This window comes from Anabas testudineus, chromosome 2 (genome assembly GCF_900324465.2).
Source record: "Anabas testudineus chromosome 2, fAnaTes1.2, whole genome shotgun sequence".
In the NCBI taxonomy this organism is placed as follows: domain Eukaryota; kingdom Metazoa; phylum Chordata; class Actinopteri; order Anabantiformes; family Anabantidae; genus Anabas; species Anabas testudineus.
The window spans coordinates 34,117,965-34,142,177 of NC_046611.1; the positions used below are offsets into that span (position 1 = coordinate 34,117,965).

At 39.5% G+C, this 24,213-nt stretch overlaps 3 protein-coding genes across 6 annotated transcripts in view; 2 read left to right on the plus strand and 1 right to left on the minus strand.

The window, feature by feature from the left end:
- The first annotated feature begins 150 nt into the window (after positions 1–150).
- serpinb1l3 (serpin peptidase inhibitor, clade B (ovalbumin), member 1, like 3) lies at positions 151–6,981 on the plus strand. 4 transcript variants are annotated; one of them, XM_026363073.1, is made up of 10 exons: positions 151–264; positions 962–1,143; positions 3,370–3,495; positions 4,089–4,229; positions 4,395–4,512; positions 4,819–4,961; positions 5,299–5,376; positions 5,596–5,685; positions 5,770–5,950; positions 6,079–6,981. In XM_026363073.1, the coding sequence occupies exons 2-10, from the start codon at positions 967–969 to the stop codon at positions 6,303–6,305; spliced, it is 1,281 nt and encodes a 426-aa protein (XP_026218858.1). In that variant the 5' UTR covers positions 151–264; positions 962–966; the 3' UTR covers positions 6,306–6,981. The 4 variants fall into 4 exon arrangements, with proteins under 4 accessions (XP_026218858.1, XP_026218859.1, XP_026218857.1 ...); XM_026363072.1 differs by having other exon boundaries at positions 168–256; XM_026363071.1 differs by having other exon boundaries at positions 171–260.
- Positions 6,982–8,071: 1,090 nt separating this feature from the next.
- On the plus strand, positions 8,072–14,772 carry pigm (phosphatidylinositol glycan anchor biosynthesis, class M). Its single transcript, XM_026364489.1, has 8 exons — positions 8,072–8,422; positions 8,985–9,158; positions 9,310–9,430; positions 10,840–11,080; positions 11,200–11,303; positions 13,076–13,230; positions 14,060–14,161; positions 14,274–14,772. The coding sequence occupies exons 1-8, from the start codon at positions 8,252–8,254 to the stop codon at positions 14,439–14,441; spliced, it is 1,236 nt and encodes a 411-aa protein (XP_026220274.1). The 5' UTR covers positions 8,072–8,251; the 3' UTR covers positions 14,442–14,772.
- A 4,888-nt stretch (positions 14,773–19,660) lies between these two features.
- ahrra (aryl-hydrocarbon receptor repressor a) overlaps positions 19,661–24,213 on the minus strand; it is a 61,260-nt gene continuing 56,707 nt past the window's right edge. The window contains exon 9 of the mRNA XM_026363369.1: positions 19,661–22,765. Coding sequence (XP_026219154.1) covers positions 21,625–22,765 — 1,141 coding nt within the window. The 3' untranslated portion in view covers positions 19,661–21,624. The remainder of the gene's footprint in view (positions 22,766–24,213) is intronic.

Consider the following 24,213-nt stretch of genomic DNA (forward strand, 5'->3'; position numbering starts at 1 on the left):
AGGAACACACTATATTCAGAAATCAATTCAGCGTTTGGTTTTTTTTTTACGCAACAACAACTGGGCTTCAATTCACATATAACCTACTAAACACGTTTGGATGAGCGTTTTTCATCACTCCGGCTTCCGTACAACGACATGTGAGAATGCGGAAGGGTTTCGGGGCGTGTCCGCTTGTCAATAAAAGTGCTGCTTCGAGCTGCGCTCTGTCCGTCACTGAGACCCCGATCAACGGAGGACCGCAGCTCAAGCTTCTGTCAGTAGGTAGAGAACACAGATTCTTAGCGGGAATTACTTATTTAGTCAGTCGACAGTTGCTGTAAGAATAAGAATATGTTTAAGGCTATAGTTATTTCTATAAATTATTATCTTGTAATGCACTATGACTCTTACGAAGCGTCCTGTACACTTGGGTTTGATTGATTGATTGTTCGGTTGATTGATTTTCTAATCGATAAGTAAAACAGGACGCTTAAAAGTCATTGTGTCACTTAACTGCAATCTACGAGCGATATTAACTAAAGACATTTTATACTAAAACATATTTCATTTAAAAATCGGAATGTTTTCTGAACATATTTACTGTCTGGCAGTAATTAAAAGTAAAAATCTAAATTACAATAATAACAGCACTGGTTTACTATATTGGTTATATGTCACCTTGATTAGTGAATTTAATCTTTGCTATAGATCTTTGTCTATACAGACTTAAACATATTCAGACACAGCTGATTTAATTATAAAATAACCAGCTGTTTAGTGGAGTTTGGTCTAACCAGAAAGTGAGATACTAATGAAGACAATTTCAACAGCCATGTGTCCATAACTTGTAGCTATTTCTACCATTTATTCATTACCTTTAAATAACAATTTGCCCTAAAGAGACAATGAGATTCTAATGAGATGAAGAAATAAAAGCATTAATTTAAGATTGTAATGCTTTGTTCTCCTTTCTTTACAGACACAATGGCATCATCTACCCCACTCACCAAGGCCAACACTTCCTTCTCCTTGGCTTTGTTCAAAAAGCTGGGTGATAACGACAAGACTGCAAACATCTTCTACTCTCCTTTTAGCATCTCCTCAGCTCTGGCTATGGTGATGCTGGGGGCCAGAGGCAACACAGCCACACAGATGTCAGAGGTACAGTACACACACACACACACACACACAAATTAACACTGCAGGCTGGTGCACCTGGTTAAACTTGATATTGTGAAGTTTAATTTTTCAAGGGTGCCTTAGAAAATAAATGAGAAGATTGTTGCAGGTGTGTGAGCCCAGATTTAGTATGAATCACCAGTTTTGTTCTCCCGCTTCAGTAAAAATGATGAAGAACTCAACTGTTCACACACTGACAGGGTTTTATGGGGGGGTGCAGCTCTTTGTTGTGTTACTATAGGAACATGATATGGAAGTGTAAGTGCAATAAAGATCTAGGTATAGTAAACCAATCTGTACTGCACATCAGTCCCCATAATGTGCATTCCTCTGTTACAATTGTGTCCAATGAGATAGTAAATTACATATCTCCCACTATGCTGCCATGCACAGTACAATGTCGATTAATAACCAGTACACTGAGATATTCAATAGGGCAAGTTGGAATGCAGGTGGGAGCTGACATTTTGTAAAATGACACCATTTATTGGCCTTTTTACAACTTTTTACTAGCGCAAAGCCACTCCCAGATAAGTCACGTTGGTGGAAGATTGTAGGAGGGGCACAGCCTCACCCTTAATCCTACATGCTGGGCTTGGGGAAACAACTGCAGTGTTTTGAAAGGACAGTGTTCGGAGGAATAAGTAATTAAGTTGTTTTTAATCAGTTGTTCCAAGATAATGTTAACAACGATAAAGTTATTCTGATTGTATTATGTCAATAATAGATAATAACAATGTTTTCTGGAATTCGTCCTCTTCATGCCCTTATGTCTTCTGTCACATTAGCAGTATAGTTATTATCTGGTTGTTTGATAGGGTCAGTGACAAACTAGGAGTGGTATATACAGCATCATACAGTGCCTGCTGTGAAAGGGTTCATTGTTCAAAATCATGACTTCTTTTTAGTTGTCTTGTGTCTCATTGTGGACACTTTGTGTGTCTTTCTGTGCTCATATTGTGTCTCTTTGTGGTTGCTTGTGGCAATGACAAAGTTTTATGCGTCTAATATTTTTTTGCGTTTAGAACCATGAGCCACAGTACAGTTGTTTGACTTTAATGTGTTTTGTCTATAAAGGCAGACTTTCTTTCAGGAGCTGGTGAAGTTATCTATGAATGTCAACGGAGCCAAGTGTGATGATTGAATCATCTGAAGATGCAAAATAGCCCCTTGGCTGAGACAAAAGCGCAATGAGTTACAACAGTCTAATCGTGATAACGCAGAAACACTGATTAATTTCTAAGACACAGTAGCATGGATTAGTAATAGAAATTGGGTGTAAGGTTGTGCAAACATGAATAGAGCAAAGATGAGATGTTCTGAGTCTGTGGAACCACAAAGTCTAGTTGTTACCAACTGTTTTTTTTGTTTGTTTGTTTTGTTACTCATCCATTTGACAGATGGCCAACATCTGGCCTATGAATACAACAAGAAATGTGTGGGCCAGCAGTGATCTCACTTGGATTTGGGAGAACATGCCACTTTCACCACAGTGAAACTAATGATTCAGTCCAGTTTAGAAATATGCAACTTCACGGATCCTATGAGGAAATAGTTGTTGAAACAGCTGCAATTCAAGGCTCTACTATTTGAGGGTCCCCTCCCTTGTTCACAGAGACGTCACAAAACACCCAACATGAGCTGGGAATTGAACTGTTCCATCCACTGATCCAAAGCTGTGTTTTTCTATGCATGTGGTATATCTATGCCATAGCACATGCAGTCCACTGTACTTAAACAACTAGGAGTGAGACAGATCTGAAACGAAGACTGGAACGGCGATACAAATGTCCACATACTCTACACAACATATTTAACACACACGTTAAGTACTGTTCAATATCTCAGAAATGTCCTCAGTACTTGTTGTTGCAGTTGTTGCTGTACTTTGTGCTCAGGCTCTATGTTAAGAAAGGAACACTGTGCCTATAGCAAAGTCCTAGCTCTGGTGCACTGTGTGTACCTTACACAACCCCACCCTCCCTGAAATGAGTTTCTTCAGGCTGGGATGTCTGTTGTTGAGATTCCGCAATTTTTTCCTTTAATGAATAAGACTAACAAATACAAATCACAAAATGAATATTTTCTTTAATGTTGGGGCAGGCTATATGTTTTGTTAAACATAGTGTCTTGTTGAATAAGTACAAATAGTGTGGTGATGTACATCCACAGATGGTTGTACAATAAACAAACCCATTGCACCCCTAGGTTCTCTGCTTCACTAAGGCAGACACGGCTCCACATGCAGGAGCACGGCATCAGCAGGTCCACATGCATCAGCAGGTCCACATGCATCAGCAGGTCCAGTGCAGACAGCAACATAATCTGCAGAAGGTGGTGACAAAGCCAGCAGGAATGATAAACTAACTGAGGGGAGGTTTACTAACTGGTGGTGTTGGTGGTGTCATGTGGTGAGGGGTTCCACCGAAATCAACAATTAGTTCTCAGTAGTTTTTCTGCTTTTATTTTTGCTTTGCTAATCTTTCAACAATGATATCTAGTCTTTAAAAAAACAAAACAACAATGCAATGGAATGAAATTAAATGGGCAAAGCTACAGTACAGTATATGGTATACAGCTCTAAACCAAACAGTTTTACATAACACACTGGAATGTAGTCCTGGCTTTTCTTTTTATGGTTTCCTGGTGTGCTATTTATCTCTCATTAGCAGCTGCTGGAAACCCCAGGGTGATTAGATGTAACCCTGCAAAAGCTTCAAACTGTGAGAACACATGAACAGACACAAGGAAAATAGTTTCTTTTGTCCATATCAACCATTTACATGCATCCGATGCTTTGCAAATAACAAGATGGTGGAGGGATGACTTGTGCCTTCATGAGTGTTCTGAAAACAAGCTGAGTTGTTCATACTCCTGTCACCACTAGATCTGTGTGTCTCTCTTACACCACCTATCTTTGTCCACAGTGCCTGAAAACCAAGGACTGTCAGGATGATGTCCACACTTGCTTTGCTCAGCTGCTGAATGAGCTTAACAAGCCCGATGCTCCCTACTCCCTCAGCGTTGCCAACAGACTGTATGGAGAGAAGTCGTACCAGTTTGTTGAGGTGTGTTTCAACGTGTGTGTGTGCATGCATCTTCACAATTAGGTGTGGTTTGTGTGCAGATGTTTAGGCTGCATACAAAGAATGAAGGAGTGGCACAGGTAAAGCAGCGGTCATGAAAACACAATAACTGACTGTAGCATTTAAAAATGTGTTTCATTGTTACAGGATTTCTTAGGAAAAACCAGAAAGAACTACAACGCAGAGCTCGAGTCTGTGGACTTCAAGGCCAACTCTGAGGCGGCAAGGCTCAACATCAACGGCTGGGTAGAGAAGCAGACACAAGGTGAATCATACAAAGTAACACTTGTGTGTCCAGCATCATCTAATGCAATTGCAAAGAAGAAGTGAAAAATCTTGAGCAAACTGCACAGTGACGTGCAAACGTACATGAACTTCCAAGCCATTTGTTTCAAAAAATGTTAATAAACAAATGGAGCAGAGTTGCCTCCAGTTAGAAAGGCTGAGTGCTACTTTTTAGTATTAATGGAGAAATTGTAAACCATTGCAGAAAAGCAAAACTCTTGGAGAATTTTTCAGTGTCTTCTGACTAAATGATATAAGAGTTGAGCTAAACATTTCAAATTTGCAGGTAAAATTAAGGATTTGCTGGCTAAAGGTGTGTTGGACGCACTGACCCGGCTGGTGCTGGTCAATGCCATCTACTTCAAAGGCAACTGGAACAAGAAGTTTCAGGAGAATGCCACAACTGATGCCGAGTTTAGACTCAACAAGGTAACATGAACACTGCACTAACACTGAAAAAGCCTGACGCTGCAAGTTTGTGAACCTCTATTATTATTAAATATTTCTGACTTTAAAACTCAATCTCATTTTAAGTTGAGACTCTTTATAAAATTCAGTAACAACTGTGTAATTTGTTGATTCATTTGCACCTTTATTTAAACTTTGGCACAAAGTGGTGAGTCTGAACCCATCTTTGCTTTTGGTGGATACTGCTTTGATACCTGCTTTGTTCCCTCTCCTGTTACCAGTGAACCTGCTTACACCATTTTCGAGCCACCCAGAACAGTGTCACTTGAATAGTTTATATTTTATTTTGTTTTTACAGAATGGCACTAAGCCTGTGAAGATGATGCACCAGAAGGCTAAGTTCCCCTTAACCTACATCCCTGAAGGCGACTGCCAGGTAATCAAACAATTCAATTAATTCAAACCAGTTCAGAAGTACTAACTTATAACATGACCAGGAATAACTGAGCCATTTACTACCTTAAAGTTGTGTATAAAAAGGACTTTAGGCTTGCTCTGGTGTTGCATGCAATTTCATAACTTGTCTTGTTACTACACAAACCATTAAACACTGGCCAAAGCATTACATGCAGTATATTTACTGTGATGTTGACAGATCCTGGAGATGCCTTACCAAGGGAAGGAACTAAGCATGCTCATCTTTCTACCCAATAGCATTGAGGACAGTTCAACTGGCCTGGAGAAGGTAGGACACACTCTCTCTTGCACTTTGTAACAAAACCAACAAAACGTATACAAAGGAATAAATGGATTTTGTGTCCACACCCAGCTGGAGAAGGAGCTGACCTACGAGAGGTTTGTGGAGTGGACTCGTCCAGACATGATGAATGAAGTTGAGGTCCAGGTGGCACTGCCTAGGTTTAAGATGGAGGACAGTTACGACATGAAGAACGTCCTGGTCAGCATGGGCATGCAGGATGCCTTCGACATGGCACTGAGTGACTTCTCAGGTAAAACAAATTATTGGATCATCATGATTCAACAAGTCAGTGCTAAATACTAATACGAGATTCCTGCTGTGTAAGGTGAGCTTGAGTGTTACTGTATATTTTTTTTAAATCCCTCTCTTCCTTCACAGGCATGTCTCCAGCAAACGACCTGGTGCTGTCAAAGGTTGTCCACAAGGCTTTTGTGGAGGTCAATGAGGAAGGAACCGAGGCCGCTGCTGCAACTGCTGCCATCATGATGCTACGCTGCGCTATGCGCACACCCACCTTCATTGCAGACCACCCCTTCCTATTCTTTATCCGACACAATCCCACCAAGAGTATTCTCTTCGTTGGCCGATACTGCTCCCCTAACTGAGTTCTACATTGTTTAGAGCAGTGTTTAACACTGGAAGCGTGCTGAGAATCACTGCTCCACAGTTTCTTATAGCTGATCACACCCTGAGTTCCCGTCCTATACTTTTAACATCAGACCAATAACAGAGGTTCTGGATTTTCTGAACTTTATCCTGTGCCTACCTGAACACTGGGTTTTTGCACTGTGTACCTTTTTGTGCCTTATGTCATCTTTAGGATCTGGTTTACTTTATGTCAGTAAAGCATGTAAGGCCCTATTTGCTGCACGCTCACACTCTAACCTAGTTTATTAACATCATTAGAGGCAAGCTTATCTTACCTTACGTTTACACATGCCTTTTAAATAACTGAATCACAATATATTTCTTTTTATACCATGTAAAGGTAATATGCAACGATTTAACAGTATTGTCTGCTTTATCTGCAGAACATGCCAGTGAAAACTTCAGTTATCCAAAAACAATGTGGTAAACACACTGAAAGATACATATGGTACATAGGGTTAGGGTTATGATACATATGTGGTTATGTAAAGTGCAGTTAAATGTAATTGTACCATTATGCATACAGTATAGACTATAAAGAGAAAGAGCGGTCATGAACATTTTAACTGGAACTGGTCGTTTGTATTTATCCTTATGCTTTTACACATGGAATAAAAGTGTGTGATTCCCAAATATAATGTGTTACATTTCTTCACTGCATATATATCTGCATGTATATATATATATATATAAATAATATATTATATTAAATTATATATATATTATATTATATTATATTATATTATATTATATATATGTATGTATATATATATATATGTATGTATATATATATATATGTATGTATATATATGTGTGTGTATATATATATATATTATATTATATATACATATATAATATCTACATTTTACATTTACATTTTAGTCATTTAGCAGACGCTTTTATCCAAAGCGACTTACAAGTCATTACAAGGTACAAAGGTAGGCAGGGTGAGCGTGAGGAGGTCTTGCCTAAGGACCCCTACTGGTGTTAGGCCACAGCTGGGATTTGAACCCCAGTCTCCCACATGGGAGGCGGTGATGTTACTACTACACTAACCAGCCGCTACATATATAATCTATATATTATATTATATATATAATATATATATATATAATAGGTGGATAGGTGGATAGGTGGATCCAAAGCTAAAGTCAAAGTTATATTTTGTGGTAAAATTTTAATCTGAAAAGTGTGTAGCTGTCAGGCTATGTGGCTGTGTCTTATACACAGGTTTGAATTTACAAAGCAAACAACAGGAAATCAGAATAAGGTATGATGCATTTTAAATGCAGGGGTGTTAAGTAACAGTGATCAAGTACTGTACTGAAGTACAATTTTGAGGTGCTTGTACTTTGATGGATTATATTATATTATTTGCTGGAGGGAAATATAGCAAACTTGCATTCATTGTATTAAATTCAACACTGTTTAAAATAGCCTGCACAGTTTTCTTAGTGGAGTATTTTTTATTTTACACTAAGCATGTACTCGCTACTTAAACTGGACTACAGAATTTGAAGTGATACTTCCACTTGGAGAGAAATACTGGTTTGGGCAGGCTATTGCACTTCTACTTGAGTGCTGATGGGTTTGTGTACTTGGTTACAGTAAATGTGCTGGAACACTGGACTGAGGACTGAGTGTCTTCTCCCTCCAGCACAGTAGGTGGTGCTAATGCATCTCTGTGGTGTGGTAGCTACAAGCCCCGTGACAATCCAACACAGAACAGCACTTCCTGCTTGTTCACTGTGGTCATTCAAAAACAAATGATGGTAATAATATCAGTAACTGTCTGTGAGGTATGGGCAGACTGACATGGAGCAGGATAAACGTGACGTTCTCCGGCCTGAAACTAAGAAAAGTAGCTCGGCCTGCTAATCCTGTTTTCCCGGCTTGATTGCTGATGGAGAAGCTGATATCCAAAGTCACAGGGAAGTGTATACTTTTCACGGTTTCCTTCGCTATACGACTGGCTTTGGTCGCTTATGGAGACTACCAGGACAGGACTTTGGATGTGAAGTACACTGACATTGACTACCATGTGTTCACAGATGCTGCAAGGTTTATTACTGAGGTAGGTAACCCCCTAAATACCGCGGTGAAGTCAGTTTGAAGTTGGGTGGATGATTAGCTAGCTCCACACTGGCTTGGCTTAACTTTAGTAAGGGACCGTCAGTAAATTACTGACATGGTCCAGATAAACACGAATTTTGACTTCTAATCCGTAATTAAGATTAATAATTGTTGATGTATTTAAATAAATATAAGTCTAGAGTAATGTTTCTGATATTAAGTGGGGTCACTGTGTCACGTGGCATTGGAAACTACAAAAAATAAAAGGCTATTCATACAAATATTTTGAATTGAAAATTCAAATTAAAAAGGTGTGATTACACAGTATACAGTAGATTGCACACTACTAGGTTATATGTGGAAACTATTAAAGAAAGTTCCAAGATATTTATAGAATACAGTGGATGTGGTAGAGGGTCATATTATCACAGTAATTATACCCCAAATTGAAACAGGTTTGTGGATGAGTGAATAAGTATATGGCTTAGTTTATAATAGAGAGCTTCTGAAATTATTGTTGGTTCCAATATTCATCAATTCACTGGGGGACAACTTTGACACAGGGTGAGTCCCCATACAACCGATCAACCTACCGCTACACCCCTCTGCTGGCATGGCTTCTCATCCCCAACATCTATATCAGCATGATATACGGCAAGATCTTGTTCACTGTGTGTGATGTTCTATCAGGACTGCTCATCTACAGAATCCTCCTTCTGCGAGGTCTGCGCTCTGAGGTTTGTCAGTCTTTAGAGGACAAAAATATCACATTTTTGACTTTTGGTTTTTCAAAAAACACGCAGGAAACCAAAGAGGCCTCATGCATGTTGCAGTTAAAGTTGTGCTTTCTGGGGGAATTTATTATTATTATTATTAATTTCTTTTCAGACTGCAGAACGTGTTTCTTCCCTGTGGCTCCTCAACCCACTGCCCATGGGAGTATCCAGCCGGGGGAATGCTGAGTCAATCCTAGCAACCATGGTGCTCGGAACCTTGCTCTGTATGGAAGGTAGGAGTGTGATCAACGTGTATTTAGTTATTTGACTGTGTGGCCAGAAAGATTAATCTCATTCATGAAGAAATGCCACAATTAACCAAAAGATAAAACATTCTCAATACAAATAAAGTACACATAATCGTACAATACAAAAAGACTATGTAGATAAAGAAACAACCCTGAGTGATAGCCAAATATTTGATGGCATCATTGGAACTGGCTAACATCTGTGTTCATGAGTCTACAGTAGGTAAAACATTGAACAAGCAGGGTGTCTATGTCAGGACACCTCGATGGACTGCTGCTCACTAAAGAGAACATTGCTGCACGCCTGAAGTTTGACAAAGAGCACATTGACACTGCACAGCAGTATTGGCAAATAAAATGTTTTGTGGACTTACAAAACTAAATTATTTGGAAAGAACACACAGCACTACATCTAGCATAAAAAGATCACTGCGTATCATGATGAAAACACCATCCCAATCGAAAAATATGGTGGAGAAAATTTGGGCCTGCTTTGCTGCATCAGGGCCTGGCCAGCTTGCAGTAATTGAGGGGAAGATGAATTCCCAAGTATCCAAAAATTCTTCAGAATAATGTGAGAATGTCTGTACGTCAACTAAAAACTCTGTAGAAGTTGAGTGATGCTACAGGACAATAAACAAAAACACAGAAGCAAGTCCACAAAATAAAATCCAAAAGTAGTTATTAATTCCAAGGGTTCACATACTTTTTCCTACTATCAGGGGTTTTTAGGTTTTGTGGTTGTTCTCAATAAAGTCTGAAAAGTCTGAATCTTTTTGTGTAATTAAACCCAAGTAAAATGGTAAATGTTCTGCACTTATATAGCGCTTTTCTACCTAGCTGGTACTCAAAGCGCTTTACACTGCATCTCATTCACCCATTCGCGCACACACGCACTCACACACCAATGGTAGAGCTGCTATGCAGCTGACCTGACTCACCGGGGGCAACTTGGGCTTCAGTATCTTGCCCAAGGACATTTCGGCATGTGACATGGCAGCCGGGAATTGAACCACCAACCACCAATGATTGGCAGACAACTGCTCTACCTATTGAGCCACAGCCACCCCACAGCCCAAATAATACGTTTTCATCTGACGTAGATGAAGATCATAGCACATTTTATGACAAATGAATGCAAACCATGAAATTTCAATACTTTTTCTTGCCACTGTATACGGTAATTCTACACATTCAAGGTTTCAAGATTCTTTATTGTCATACATAATACTACATAATACTGTAGTAATTAATAATTTAAACAAAGAAGCAGTCAGCTGACAGCAGTATGTCGAGTTTAGCTCTACACCATGAGTGTGGTGTTCTGTAAAAGAATTTATGTAATAATAGAATCTAATTACCCAGTACTCCTACTTTTATTTTCTTCGTCCTAGGCCGGCGTCTGATGTGGGCATCCATTCTCTATGGACTATCGGTCCATATGAAGATCTACCCTATTACATATGCTCTGCCCATCGCTCTGAGCCTGCGCACACCACCAACCAGAGCAGAGGCAGACAGAAAGAGGTGGACAGTTAGTGGGTTTATTGGAAGCTTCCTCAATGTAGAGCTGTTCCTCTTTGCTAGTGTGGCCGGAGGCGTTTTCTGCATGCTTACAGTACTCTTCTATTACATGTAAGACAATTAAGAAAAACGTTACCTTTGTACACACAAGAACCTGAATAAATACACCATCTTTTTATTACTTTGAATGCAAATACAAAAATCACCCAACTTCCCTCCTGTCTCCTCAGGTATGGTTGGCAGTTTCTTCATGAGACCTACCTGTACCATCTCACCAGAAGGGATATCAGACACAACTTTTCCTCATACTTCTACATGCTCTACCTCACAGAAGGTATTCATCTACCCAGCCATTTACTGTATAACTTGTACCTGTAGAACTCTTCTGCAACTTTCTCTGGACTTAAGCCTAAATATATACATATACAGTGGCAAGAAAATGTATGTGAACCCTTTGGGATTACGTGGAGTTTTGCATTATTGGTCATAAAATGTGCTCTGATCTTCATCTAAGTCACAACAATACAAAAACACAGTCTGCTGAAAATAATAGTACACAAACATTATATGTTATTTACATGTTTTTACTGAACATAACATGTAAACATTCACAGTGCAGGGTGGAAAAAGTATGAGAACCTTTGGGCTTAATAACTGGTTGACCCTCCTTTGGCAGAATTAACCAACCAAACCAAACGTTTCCTATAGTTGCAGATCAGACCTGCACAACGATCTGAAGTAATTTTGGAGCACTGCTCTTCACAAAACTGTTTCAGTATAGCAATATTCTTGGAAAGTCTGGTGTGAATGGCTCGCTTAAGGTCATGCCACAGCATTTCAATCGGGTTGAGGTCAGGACTCTGACTTGGCCACTCCAGAAGGTGTATTTTGTTCTGTTGAAGCCATTCTTTCGTTGAATTATTTGTATGCTTTGGGTTATTGTCCTGTTGCATCACCCATCCTCTGCGGAGCTTCAGTTGGCGGACAGATGGTCTTACGTTTTCCTGCAAAATGTCTTGATAAACTCTGGAATTCATTTTTCCATCAATGACAACAATCTCACCAGGCCCTGAGGCAGCAAAGCAGCCCCAAACCATGATGCTCCCTCTGCCATGTTTTACAGTGGGGATGAGGGTTTGATGTTGGTGTGCTGTGCCTTTTTTTCTCCACACATAGTGTTGTGTGTTTTTTCCAAACAACTGAATTTTGGTGTCATTTGTCCACAGAATATTTTGCCAGTAGTGCTGTGGAACATCCAGGTGCTCTTTTGCAAACTTCAAACGTGCTGCAATATTTTTTTTGGACAGCAATGGCTTCCTCCGTGGTGTCCTCCCATGTACTCAATTCTTGTTTAATGTTTTCCTTATTGTAGATGTGTCAACAAAAATGTTAGCATGTGCCAGAGATTTCTGTAAGTCTTTAGCTGACACTCTAGGATGCTTTTTACCTCATTCAGCATTCTGCGCTGTTCTCTTGCAGTCATCTTTACAGGACGACCACGCCTAGGGAGAGTGGCAACAGTGCTGAACTTTCTCCATTTGTAGACAGTCTGTCTTACCGTGAACACGTGAAAATCAAGACTTTTGTAACCCTTTCCAGCTTCATGCAAGTCAACAATTCTTGATCGTAGGTCTTCTGAGAGCTCTTTTCTGCGAGGCATGGTTCACATCAGGCATTGCTTCTTGAAACCAGTAAACCCAAAACTGGTGTATGTTATTAAAGGGCAACATATCCAATATCTAGGGCTAGGGGTTCACATACTTTTTCCCACCCTGCACTGTGAATGTTTACATGTTATGTTCAATAAAACATGAAAACATATAATGTTTGTGTACTATTATTTTAAGCACACTTTTCTATTGTTGTGACTGATGAAGATCAGAGCACATTTTATGACCAATTCATGCAAAACGGAAACGGTTCTTCCCATAGCACTTTACATTAATGGCTTTTCTCCTTGGCTTACATTTGCTTGCCTTCCCTTACCTCACTAATAAGTCACTTTAGATAAAAATGTTTGCACTGAGTAAACACCAGCATGAAGCACACAGTTACATTGCTTCTGGACAACAACAGCTGATTGACTTTTGTGTTCTGTTGGAGCAGACAGCAGGTGGAGCCAGTGGCTTGGCCTGTCAGTGTTCCTCCCACAGCTCATTCTGCTGCTAGTGGCATCGTGGGGCTATTACCCAGACCTGTCTTTTTGCTGTTTCCTCCATACAGCCATCTTTGTCTCATTCAACAAAGTCTGCACCTCACAGGTACATAAACCAGCAGCTCCTCACCCCTGTTTTTCAACTTACTTTCCAAAGTATGGAGTTAATTGCTTGTTAAGTTAAATAATATCTAGAGTACATCACTAGAAGACACTGTGCAGTATTATTGAGATGTGATCAGGTGTACCATAGGGATCCATCCATGGCCCAATCTTACTCAGCCTGTACATACTGAATATTTATGGTTCAGAGATTAAACCTGTAAAATTAAATACCTGACAGTTTGTACAAACTTGCAGGCTTTACACGATGGCCACCTACCAAGTATCAAATGGAAAAATGTTAAATCTGATCTTCCCTTCCCTTCTTACTTGAATTTCTGTTTGAGTCAGTGTGGAGCTGCCAGGAGTTGAATTATTTAGGTTAAACTTAGTGCTGTTCATCTCATGAACAGAACAGTAATTTTATGTGATAAAATTAGAATGTTTTCCATGTGGCTACAATACTGTAATGTGCTTTCTCTCTCTCTATCCCTCTATCACAAACTCTCTCCCTCCCCCACTCTTACCATCTCCACATTTCTTTAGTATCTGTGCAGTTTCTATCATTTTTCCTATAATATACTTTCTACTATAGCTGCTCTCAGACTCCTTCCTACGATTATTTGACTCATAAAAATCTGAGTCATATAGATAGTGACATTTGTGTGGTTCTCACTGAAAAGCTTTATTCTCTTTTTCTATTCTCTTTGACGTTACACAAATAACACAAAGTCTCAAAATATCCAGCAGCACTCACTGTGAATATTATTGTATATAAAAATAAAATGTATAAGATTTTTTGATGTAGTTCACATCGTTCACATCTTTTACAGTACTTCCTGTGGTACCTGTGCTTACTTCCTCTGGTCATCCCTCACCTGAGCCTGTCACTAAAACAAGGAGTGGGTCTGCTGCTTCTGTGGTTTGCAGGACAGGTAATTAAATGTTAAATTAAATATATTGTAAATATGTCAGAAGGTAACAAGTCACAAGTTATCACAAACAAAACAAGATGAAGAACCACTCATACTTTCTGTCTTATACCAGGCTATTTGGTTGGGCCCTGCCTACTTCCTGGAGTTTGAAGGCTACAACAGCTTCCTGTTCATCTGGCTTGCTGGATTGCTCTTCTTAATCATAAACTGTTCCATCTTGATTCAGATCATAGCTCATTACAAACCCACACAAACTCTATTGAGACTGAAGTCTGATTAACAGATTTCCAAGGATTCCTCTCTTTGCATGATGTTCCACATTTTCATCACTAGTTTTTTAACTAGCAGAAAAGGTGCTGGGCTGTGGATGTACATGTACAAATATAAATAGATTTTGTTAAAAACAAGTGTAATGCTGCTTTTCTGGTAATTACTTTCTCAGCTAACTGAAATTATTATACACAACAAAGACTTGCCAGTTGAATTCAACATTTACTTAACATACACACTCTGCTATTGGTCGAGGCAGATGGCCGCCCACTATGAGCCTGGTTCTGCTGGAGGTTTCTTCCTCTAAAGGGAGTTTTTCCTCTCCACTGTTGCCTAAAGCTTGCTCAAATGGAATGTTGGGTTTTCTCTATAATTTTTTTTGTATAAATATTTTCTGTAAGGTCTTAAACCTTACACTGTAAAGTGTCTTGAGATAACTTCTGTTGTAAATTGGCACTATACAAATAAAATTGAATTGAATTGAATTGAATTGCTATACAAAGAATAGCATACTGTGTATTGCATTGGCCATTCCCTAAAACCTATGAATGAAAAACACATAACAAATAAATAACATGAACTCCAGAACATAAATCAACCATTAAACATTTAACTCCTATCTAATAACAAAAACTGTGAAAACTGTTCCTGAAAATCTATTAAGTAGGCCTGTGTTGTATTCAGATGCAGTTTGGAACTATGTCAATTATTGACCATGATATTATTTAGACATCAAGCAATAATTAGGTTACTGAAGAGATTTCAGTTTAGCTGGACACCCTCACTGCATAATGGACCATTACAGTGATCAAACATGTAGCTAGTTCTTAAATCAGATCTCCACAGAAACCACCTCTGGTATGCAGACAGGTGATGAATTAACAAAAATGTGTTGGTTTTATATTTTTACTGTGTAAATTCGAACATGTATCATGCCATTGGTTAAGATCTATGCAGGGATGCAGTGTGCAGCTCTGACCAATAGGTAGAAGCATTTGCCAACAGAAGAAACAGCTTGAGCCTCTATCCTCATGTAACCTCCTTAGATTAATCTGCCAACTGGAGCATGAACACAACCCAAAACAGTGTTGGCAGTGGCTCCATAATCTCACTGTACTCTCCCCCCTAATCTCACATGGAAATTATTAGAGCATTCACTTTAGTGCTTTAGGTTCCAAGCATGTTGACTGACTCTGCTCTATGGGATTGATTGTGGAAGTGCATAATAATGATAAAACATACTAACACATACTGTGTGCAGAAAAACTTGGGATATAAAGTAATTGGCATTGATTTATTAGCTTTCCTGTGATATTTTTTATAAACTACTTTGGGTGTCTGAGTGATGGAACTTGTATGTGTGTGCATGACTCATGGTCAGCTGCAGCCTGCATATCTAGTCTATGAATCACCATGTTGCACTCAGTAACCTCTGAGCTGGCTAGTTGCCCCTGGGCACATACATAAACCATTTTATTTTCACACAGAATGCCATAACATTCAGCAGATTTTTTTAAAATCCTCAGTCCTAGGACTGTTGTTGTGGGCTCAACAAAACTTTCATCCTATTTTTAGACTAGTGACCCAAAGATGTGTATCAGGGGGTATGTGAGTTGATAGGTAGCTCAAATTATATAAGAAGGGATAATAACATCAGTTTGAATTAAAAATGTACACTATACAGGTGTAACACTTGAAATCATTACTAACTATTTAATGGTATCCCCTTATTCACTTTATTGGGGGATATGAGGAGGGGAAATGCAGACATGGTACATCTGTGAGAGTGGATGTGACCAATAAGAGCAAAAGTGTCACACAATCTTAGAATTATACTTGGTCTTGGTCTGCACACACACACACACACACACTCACAGGTCCAGCTGTCGACAAGCATCAAGCCCTATACATATACAGTGGCAAGAAAAAGTATGTGAACCTCTTCAACTTTTATGGTTTTCTGCATTAATTTGATGCCTTTGAATGTTTACCTCTTCTTGGTAGAGTAGCCACAGTCCCAAATTCTCTCTGTAGACTGGTAAATTTCTAAAGTCTTTGACATTACTTTGAAAGCTTTTTTTGTTGATATGTGATCTTAACTTGAAGAGACTGAAAACATACACAACCTATTTCACAAACTAACATGCAAAATGCTTTTTTGAGGTCATTATTCAAATGTGACTATGGTTGGTCTCAATAAAGTCATGAAAGATAAGCATTTGTTAATACTCTTGACTAAGATGAAGATCAGAGCACATTTTATGACAAGTTAATGCAGAAAACCACGAAATTCCAAATGGTTCACATATTTTGGTCATACACTTGCAGTTGCCCTAAGCTGTCACTCCTCTTTGATTTGATATTATCATTGCCATAGTTTTCTCACCCTTTCCCCTCTCTCAACAGAACAAGTGCCTTGCAGATGGCATGGTGGAAGGTTTGCATGTTGATGAATATTAAAGTCAGCCTCATTCACGCCCCTACTCTTCTGTTCCCCATCTAGTTGTTAGATCATGACTCATGACATGACATTGAGACAGGAATTCAGAAAAACAAAAAGTACTGCCAATATAAAAGGATATAAATAAATACAAGTTAGGGGGCTAAAAATATTAATGTATAATACACACCCCATTTCCAGAAAAGTATTTTTCTAAAATTCAAAAACCTGAAAACAGGACTCGTCTGACTACAGAACATGTTTCCACTGTCCTCTGTTCCTTCTGACATGAACTCGGCAGCATTTCTGCACAGAATTAATGTACAGTGGCAAGAAAAAGTATGGGCGCCCTTTGGGATTACGTGGAGTTTTGCATGAATTGGTCATAATTCAATTCAATTAAATTTTATTTGTAGACCGCTTTTCACAATTGACATTGTCACAAAGCAGCTTTACACAACCAAAGAACACATGAACAGTGAATGTGTATGAATCATAATAATCAGATTGTCCCTGATGAGCAAGCCGAGGGCAACGGTGGCAAGGAAAAACTCCCTAAGAAAGCAACAGGAAGAAACCTTGAGAGGAACCAGACTCAACAGGGAACCCATCCTCATATGGGTGATTACTTGCTGTGTAGGCAGCAGGCAGTCCAGTATAACAGTTAATGTCTTTAAGTTAATGTGAAAGCCAGTTGGTTAAGTGCAGGCAGACTTGTTCCATTCCTTGACTATCTTGCGTTGAGTCGAGAATGTGCTCTGATCTTCATCTAAGTCACAACAATAGAAAAACACAGTCTGCTGAAAATAATAGTACACAAACATTATATGTTTTCATGTTTTTATTGAACATAACATGTAAACATTCACAGTGCAGGTTGGAAAAAGTATGTGAACGCCTAGCCTGAATGACTTCTCCGAGAGCTAATTGGAGCCAGGAGTGAGCCAACCTTGGGTCCAATCAGTGTGATGATATTGGATGTGTTGCTGAAAGCTGTCCTGCCCTTTAAAAACACAAAGTTTTTCTTGCCACTGTACATGAATATGGGTTCTGCATGTTCTATTTTTAATTAAATTTAATTATACATGTAAATTTTTTTTTGTAATATAAAAAAAGATCGTAACAAGATTTCCTGTAATTTCGTTAGTAATCTGTTTGTAAACAAACATACCATGTGGCTATCTGGTACTTGCTCTACATACAAACATGCACACACGCTGGCAGCCATTGCAATAAGTGAAATCCCTTCACTGACTGATCCTAGTGTATGCTGTAATTCCCTATAAGCTCTGACTGAGGTAAAACAAACACGGGCTTCTGGCAGAGATTAGAGGGAGGAATCATTGTAAAATCACAGGAAGAAACTTGTTCCTTCAAATCAGGGAAAAAACAGTTAAAGGCACTCAGTGGCACTGAGTTCCAATGTAGTTCAGGGATTGGGTTCATCTGAGGATACACTGCTGCAATAAACAATACACAATTGTAATGTGATGGCTTGTTTATTCCAATGGAAGCAGTTTCTGAGTATTATATGTTATGTATTTGTTTCTATAAATTTTGTTGGCCACTCTTTGCCAAATAGTGCTCCACAAGGGTCCCTGGTTCCATTCCCAGACTCCAAGTTCCCATCTTAGTATAATTGTCTCTACCATTTGCTGTATTCTTATCTCTAAAATATCCCTAAAAGGAGCTGTGAGCACATGTCACTTGATGTTTCATAGGTTAGATGGTTGCTTCTTTGCTGTTGGCCAGTTAGACTTTGCAAAATATTTATGTTTGATATTAAAGTTGCATAAGTTGACCTGGTGACAATGATGCTCTTCTATACACAGACCACATGTCAGAAAATGTCACAGAGGGTTAATACAAAGAGAGCTCGAAGGCTATTAGAATGTGAGTCTGCATTGACCTCATTTTTGTTACTATGTAGAGAATGACAGTTTTGCTGTTGAACTTTGCCTCCGAGCCGCTGTAACCTACAGAAAGAGCAGCTGATAATTCACTGATGAAAGACTTCACGATGACACAATGCAAATTTTGGGCAGATTTTTATTTTGAAATAAAAATGATTTTGGAATAATCCTACACATCCACACTGTGTGATTTTGAAGTTGCTAACTTGTTCAAACATGATGTGAGTGAAAACGTAGTGACATAGAAGTCCAGCTCTACTGGGACTCCCAAGCATCGGGATTTAACCACAGCTTTTAGGGTTACATCTCTTTCTCCTTTTGTCCCCGGCCTCTCTGTGGATGCCAACATTCCCCTGGCTCCAGGCCTGCTCCAAGACAGTGGTGAGAGGCTGGCGTTAAGTTTCCCAGATCGTGTGAGGGAGCTGTCATGCCAACTTTACGGCACATGAATCATAAATGGAAATGTTGCTAGAGATCCTCTGTATCGTGTTCTGTTCAGAGTATTTATTATTAATAGAGACACAAATCAGAAGGATGAGACCACATTTGGTACATGTGAAAAATTCAAAGGCTACTACAGAGACAAGAACAGTAACTGAACAACAGAATTTAGGCATGTTTCATTCCAAAAATCATTTATAAGAGGACCCCCAAGTTGCTTGGTTGCCCAAGTTGCACCTGATGGGTCAGGCCCGCTTCCTAATAGCTCTGCCATGTGAGTGTGAATGAGAAGCAGTGTAGAAAAATGCTATATAGCACCATTTACCATCATATGTGACATGCAATGTTGCCTTATTTAACATCTGCCAAATGACAAAAGAACAGCGCTTCACTCCGTTTTTCCATATAAAGGTCTTTTAATAGATAATTCCCATTTGCAAAAACACGTAGAAACACTGGAAGACACTGCATATGTACACTGTTTGCTACCTTGCAGCAACCTGCAAGTGAGACAAGTATTTTAACAATTATCAAAAAGATAGCACGAAAAACAAAAGCCAGGTTTATTGACCTTGGTGACAACAGAAAGCCTTCAAAACTGTTGTTTTTAAATTATACACTTCTTACAATAAATACGAGTCATCACACATTTAGTGAAATGAACACACAAAGAGAAAAAGACAAATTCAAATCAGTGACACCATGTACAGTTTGTGCGTGTCAACCTAAAAACCTGTCTGGGTAGGCTGAACTTCAACTGGACTGCTCCCAGTAGTGCAATTTAGAAACTACAACTGTAGCTTCATGAAACTGAGAATGAATGAGTTTGGTGATTTTAATGCATTTGTGCAAAAATACTGATTTTGAAGCTGTTCTCTGGCTGAAAAGTCAACATGGAACAGGAAATGTGTGACATCTGCAGTGGGAGCTAAAATGGTGATCTTACTAATCCAAACTTACATCAAACAACATCAATTTCTATTATCTGTGCATTCAACAGGAGGCTTTAAAAGATGATCAATGAGTTGAGTGCATTGAAGGAAGAATCAAACTCGACCACTTTAACAGCACACGCTTGTCCTTTGGTTGAAACAAACCTTCAGCTGATAATTCAAACAGCCATTTATCCACTGCAGAAGTCTATTTTAAGCCCCAGAATGTAAAGGGCAATTCAGGTTTGATTTGATTTGAATCGTTTTAATGCCATTAAGTGTTAAATGTGATTTACTGAGAATCAGCCGAGATTCAACTTTGCATCTTAACACTTTTTAAACTGCGCACATTAAACTTCACTTTGTCCTTTTATTCCTTCCACAAGGACGCAGAGGAGGAAGTACGGAGCAGCACCTGCTGTTATTCAGCGCCTTGCTCAAGACGCATCAGCTTGAGCTGCAGGCTTGTTTCCTTCGATGTGTGTAATCAGGCTGTTTCTAGTCACTGTATTAAAGCTTTGACCATATTAACAGTTTCAAATGTTTTGATCCATTTACTATTAATTGCATATTCTTTATATACAGTCAGGCTTTCCAAAGGATTCTGAAGCAAGCACTTTTTAATGACAAAAGCGTAAAAATAAAATTCAGAACGCTAAGCTAACATAGATGCTGTGAAAATAATATTGTAGTTTGGTTGTGTAACGCAATAAAAACTGTAGCCGCTTGGTATCAGATATCAGTGCCCTTGAAAATGCTTTGAAAGAAGACCCTTGTTGCACACATATCTTGCAACAGTTAACTAACATTATGTTACTGCAGTGGATTGAAAGTAAGTTTCAAGTATTTGCAAGTAAATTTAATCACAAAATTAGTAAAATGCATAGAAACTAGACGTTTCCATTCACACATCCCTGCAGGCAGTAATGAAAAACAATTTATAGTTAAAGCACTAAAATATGCAAATAAACCGGGCTATTTATTGTGTTGTTATAGCTGACTCCTGTGTGTTCCCATCATCACCCGTCTCCCTTGAAGAAGCCCAGTAATAGATGTTAAATCATCTCCTGTGTACACATTAAGAAAAAAAGAATTACAGCAAAATCTTTGTTCCACCTACAAAAGCCAGGTGTGCACAAGACATAAAACAAAACGACTTACTAGACAGTTGTCTCATTGTTGCTAAATCCAAAAGTGCTTTGATCCTACCACAAAATATATTCTTTTAAAACAATATCACCTGTCCATAAACTGAAATGAAAGTATTATGTGTGGTTGTCACATCACAAACACTAGAACCTGAGTCTTGTTTTGGGACCTCTTCATCAAACTGAAGAAGTACTTGACATCCTGGGAGTCCTCGTAATCAAAGACGCTTCTTATGTAATGCTGGTGCACACTGATTGTCTGTATTGGTGCATAGGGGGATGGAGGCAGGGGTGATTATCTGCAGGTATTCAATCACTTTCACGGCATGTAAATGTAAGGACTGGACTTGTGGTGTCCTGTGCTCATCACACATGGCATAACGTTCCTTGGACCGACCATCATGGACTGGTTTATGTCATGGCCGCTCTCAGACCATGGAGGCGAGTCCATGGGCTCTCGTTTGATTGAATGGATTAGGCCATGACCTTTGAACTCGTAAGTGCTGTGCTTGTTGTAGTCCTGTTGCATGAAGGCCTTGTGAGGGTCCTGTGGATAGATGTGTGAGTCCATGAGGTTGACAGATTGGTTGCTGCATAGAGAGTCTGAATGAGAGAGTCTCTGAGGACTGAACTGATTGTTGTCATTGTTACTTCCCAAGTCTTTGTCACACTTCAACATGCGCGCTGTGGGATTAACGCTGTTGACTGCATAGTTGTGATAACTGCCATTGTTGTACGGTGGGCTGATGCCTGCTTTTCCCCGTTGACATGGTGAGTACTGTGGATCATAATAATCTGTCTCCGATTTGAGTTGCAGGCCCGAGCTCTGGTCGTACACCCCATTATAGCGACGGTCGGCGGCCTCTGGGTCACGGCAAGCCCAGGGTCGCCCGTACAGATCACAGCCGTTTTCAGAGTCCGAGTCATGCTCTACCTTGATGGGTGGCATCTCAGGCATCAAATGGCCTTCGTAGCATTCTCCATAGCCACTCTCACTTTTCACCAAGTCCACGCAATATGCATCTGGGTCTGTGGGAATTTGTATGTTCCCATAGAGCTTAGAGACAAACACCTCGCCACCTCTGTCACCGTGGCAGCTCGGAGAGAGGCGGTATGGTTTCCCATACTGGCTAGCCTTGTTCAAGCGGTTAGAGGGTATATAGCCAACACCCTGGCCTGCTCTGATGGGACCAGAGCCTGGTCGCATAGGCCAGCTGCTGCCCAGACCTGGGCTAAGACCTTTTTGGGGACCCATAGAGGACTTGCAGTAGTTGAGGGGCTCCTCTTGGTTGTAGTAACCATCAGGGCGATACTTAAGATTGTCTTTGGAGAGTGGGGTCCACGGAGTGTGATGACCTCGCTGGGTACCACCAAGAGTAGGACATGAGAGGAGGAGAGGGTCTGTGATATCACCCATTCCTCCACTGAAGGAGTGACGTCGGAAGTGTTCCCCTCGATCACTGTGTGGAGGGAAAGAAGTGTAGAGATGGGAAAAAAGACAATAAAATCATTAATCACAGCACAAGAAGACAAGTCTGTGCAAAGGCATTCAGGAAGAGGTCATTTCTTAAAATTGGTCCACCCAGATCTCCATATGGGAATGTCCACAAATTACATGTTTTTCTACTGATCGATGAATGACTCAAAGTACAAATATTTAGATTTGGTTCACTTCAAAAAAAGTTCATGAGAGAGTCATTCCAAATGTGACTCATCTTTTCCGGGATCTGTCTCATCTATAAATTAAGAACAGAGTCAACACTGAGAAAACCAAAGATCGATGATTGCCAGGGCTCTGTTTTTAAAGGTATTACAATCCAGTTTATATTTCTTTCTTCTTAAAACACTGCAGGAGCAGATCTATTTCATTGTTAATTGTATTTTCTGACATCCTAATTTGAAGGTGATTTGTTTACCTTTGATCGACAACTGGAGAAGATTTCTCAGTGATCACGATAAAACCACCAAATGAGGGAATATCTTTTGGAAGAATGGAGTTCCATCCCTCCAGAAGGGGCTCCTGAGACTTCAACACCAAGGTGCATTGAAGCTGCTCTGGCTGCATGCGTGGCCAGTCTTTCAAAGATATTCTCTCATTTGGTGCTTTGATGGCAGTGGTACGGAGCGCTACTACATTGGTGCAAAATCTCCCATAGGTGTTCAATTGAGTTGAGATCTAGTGAATGTGAAGGCCACAGCATACTGTACGTTTTACATAATTTCCCCTATAGCATATCAGAGCCACGGGATCCCCTCACTGTAGGGTTCAGGAATTAAGGGCTTTTCTTTATCTAAGTGCAAGCTTTCACTAAACTAACACAAACATCTTTTTTTTACTTTACACCCCTAAAAAAATAAAAATAAGATCAGGAAGTGGGAGCATGAAAGTGAGCACTGCACGGTAATATTCATCCTCAGTAAAATTATTTTTATAATGTGATCTATCCAACATTACATGTGTAAATATATACATCTATACGAAAAGACACCCTTAACATTAGCAAATCTGCTGTATATTTCCTTTGATTTCGCTTACATCTATATTGTACATAGTAAGATCTGAATGGATCTGATGGCCTCCCATCAAAGTGTCCACATGAAAATTACAATTAACTAGTGTTTTGCTAAAGACACTAATATGATCCATGTTGCCTTGGGTGATGGAATGAAAACATGAACAGCAGATGGGGTGGTAAGCCTCTGCTCACTTACTAAATTTCAGCTGCTGTTGTTAAGGATGCATGAATCCTAATTAGCCACAGGTGTTGTAAGTAATCATTTACATTTTACATTTTAGTCATTTAGCAGACGTTTTTATCCAAAGCGACTTACAAGTCAGTACAAGTTACAAAGGTAGGCAGGGCAGCGTGAGGAGGTCTTGCCTAAGGATTACAGTTACAGTAATCCA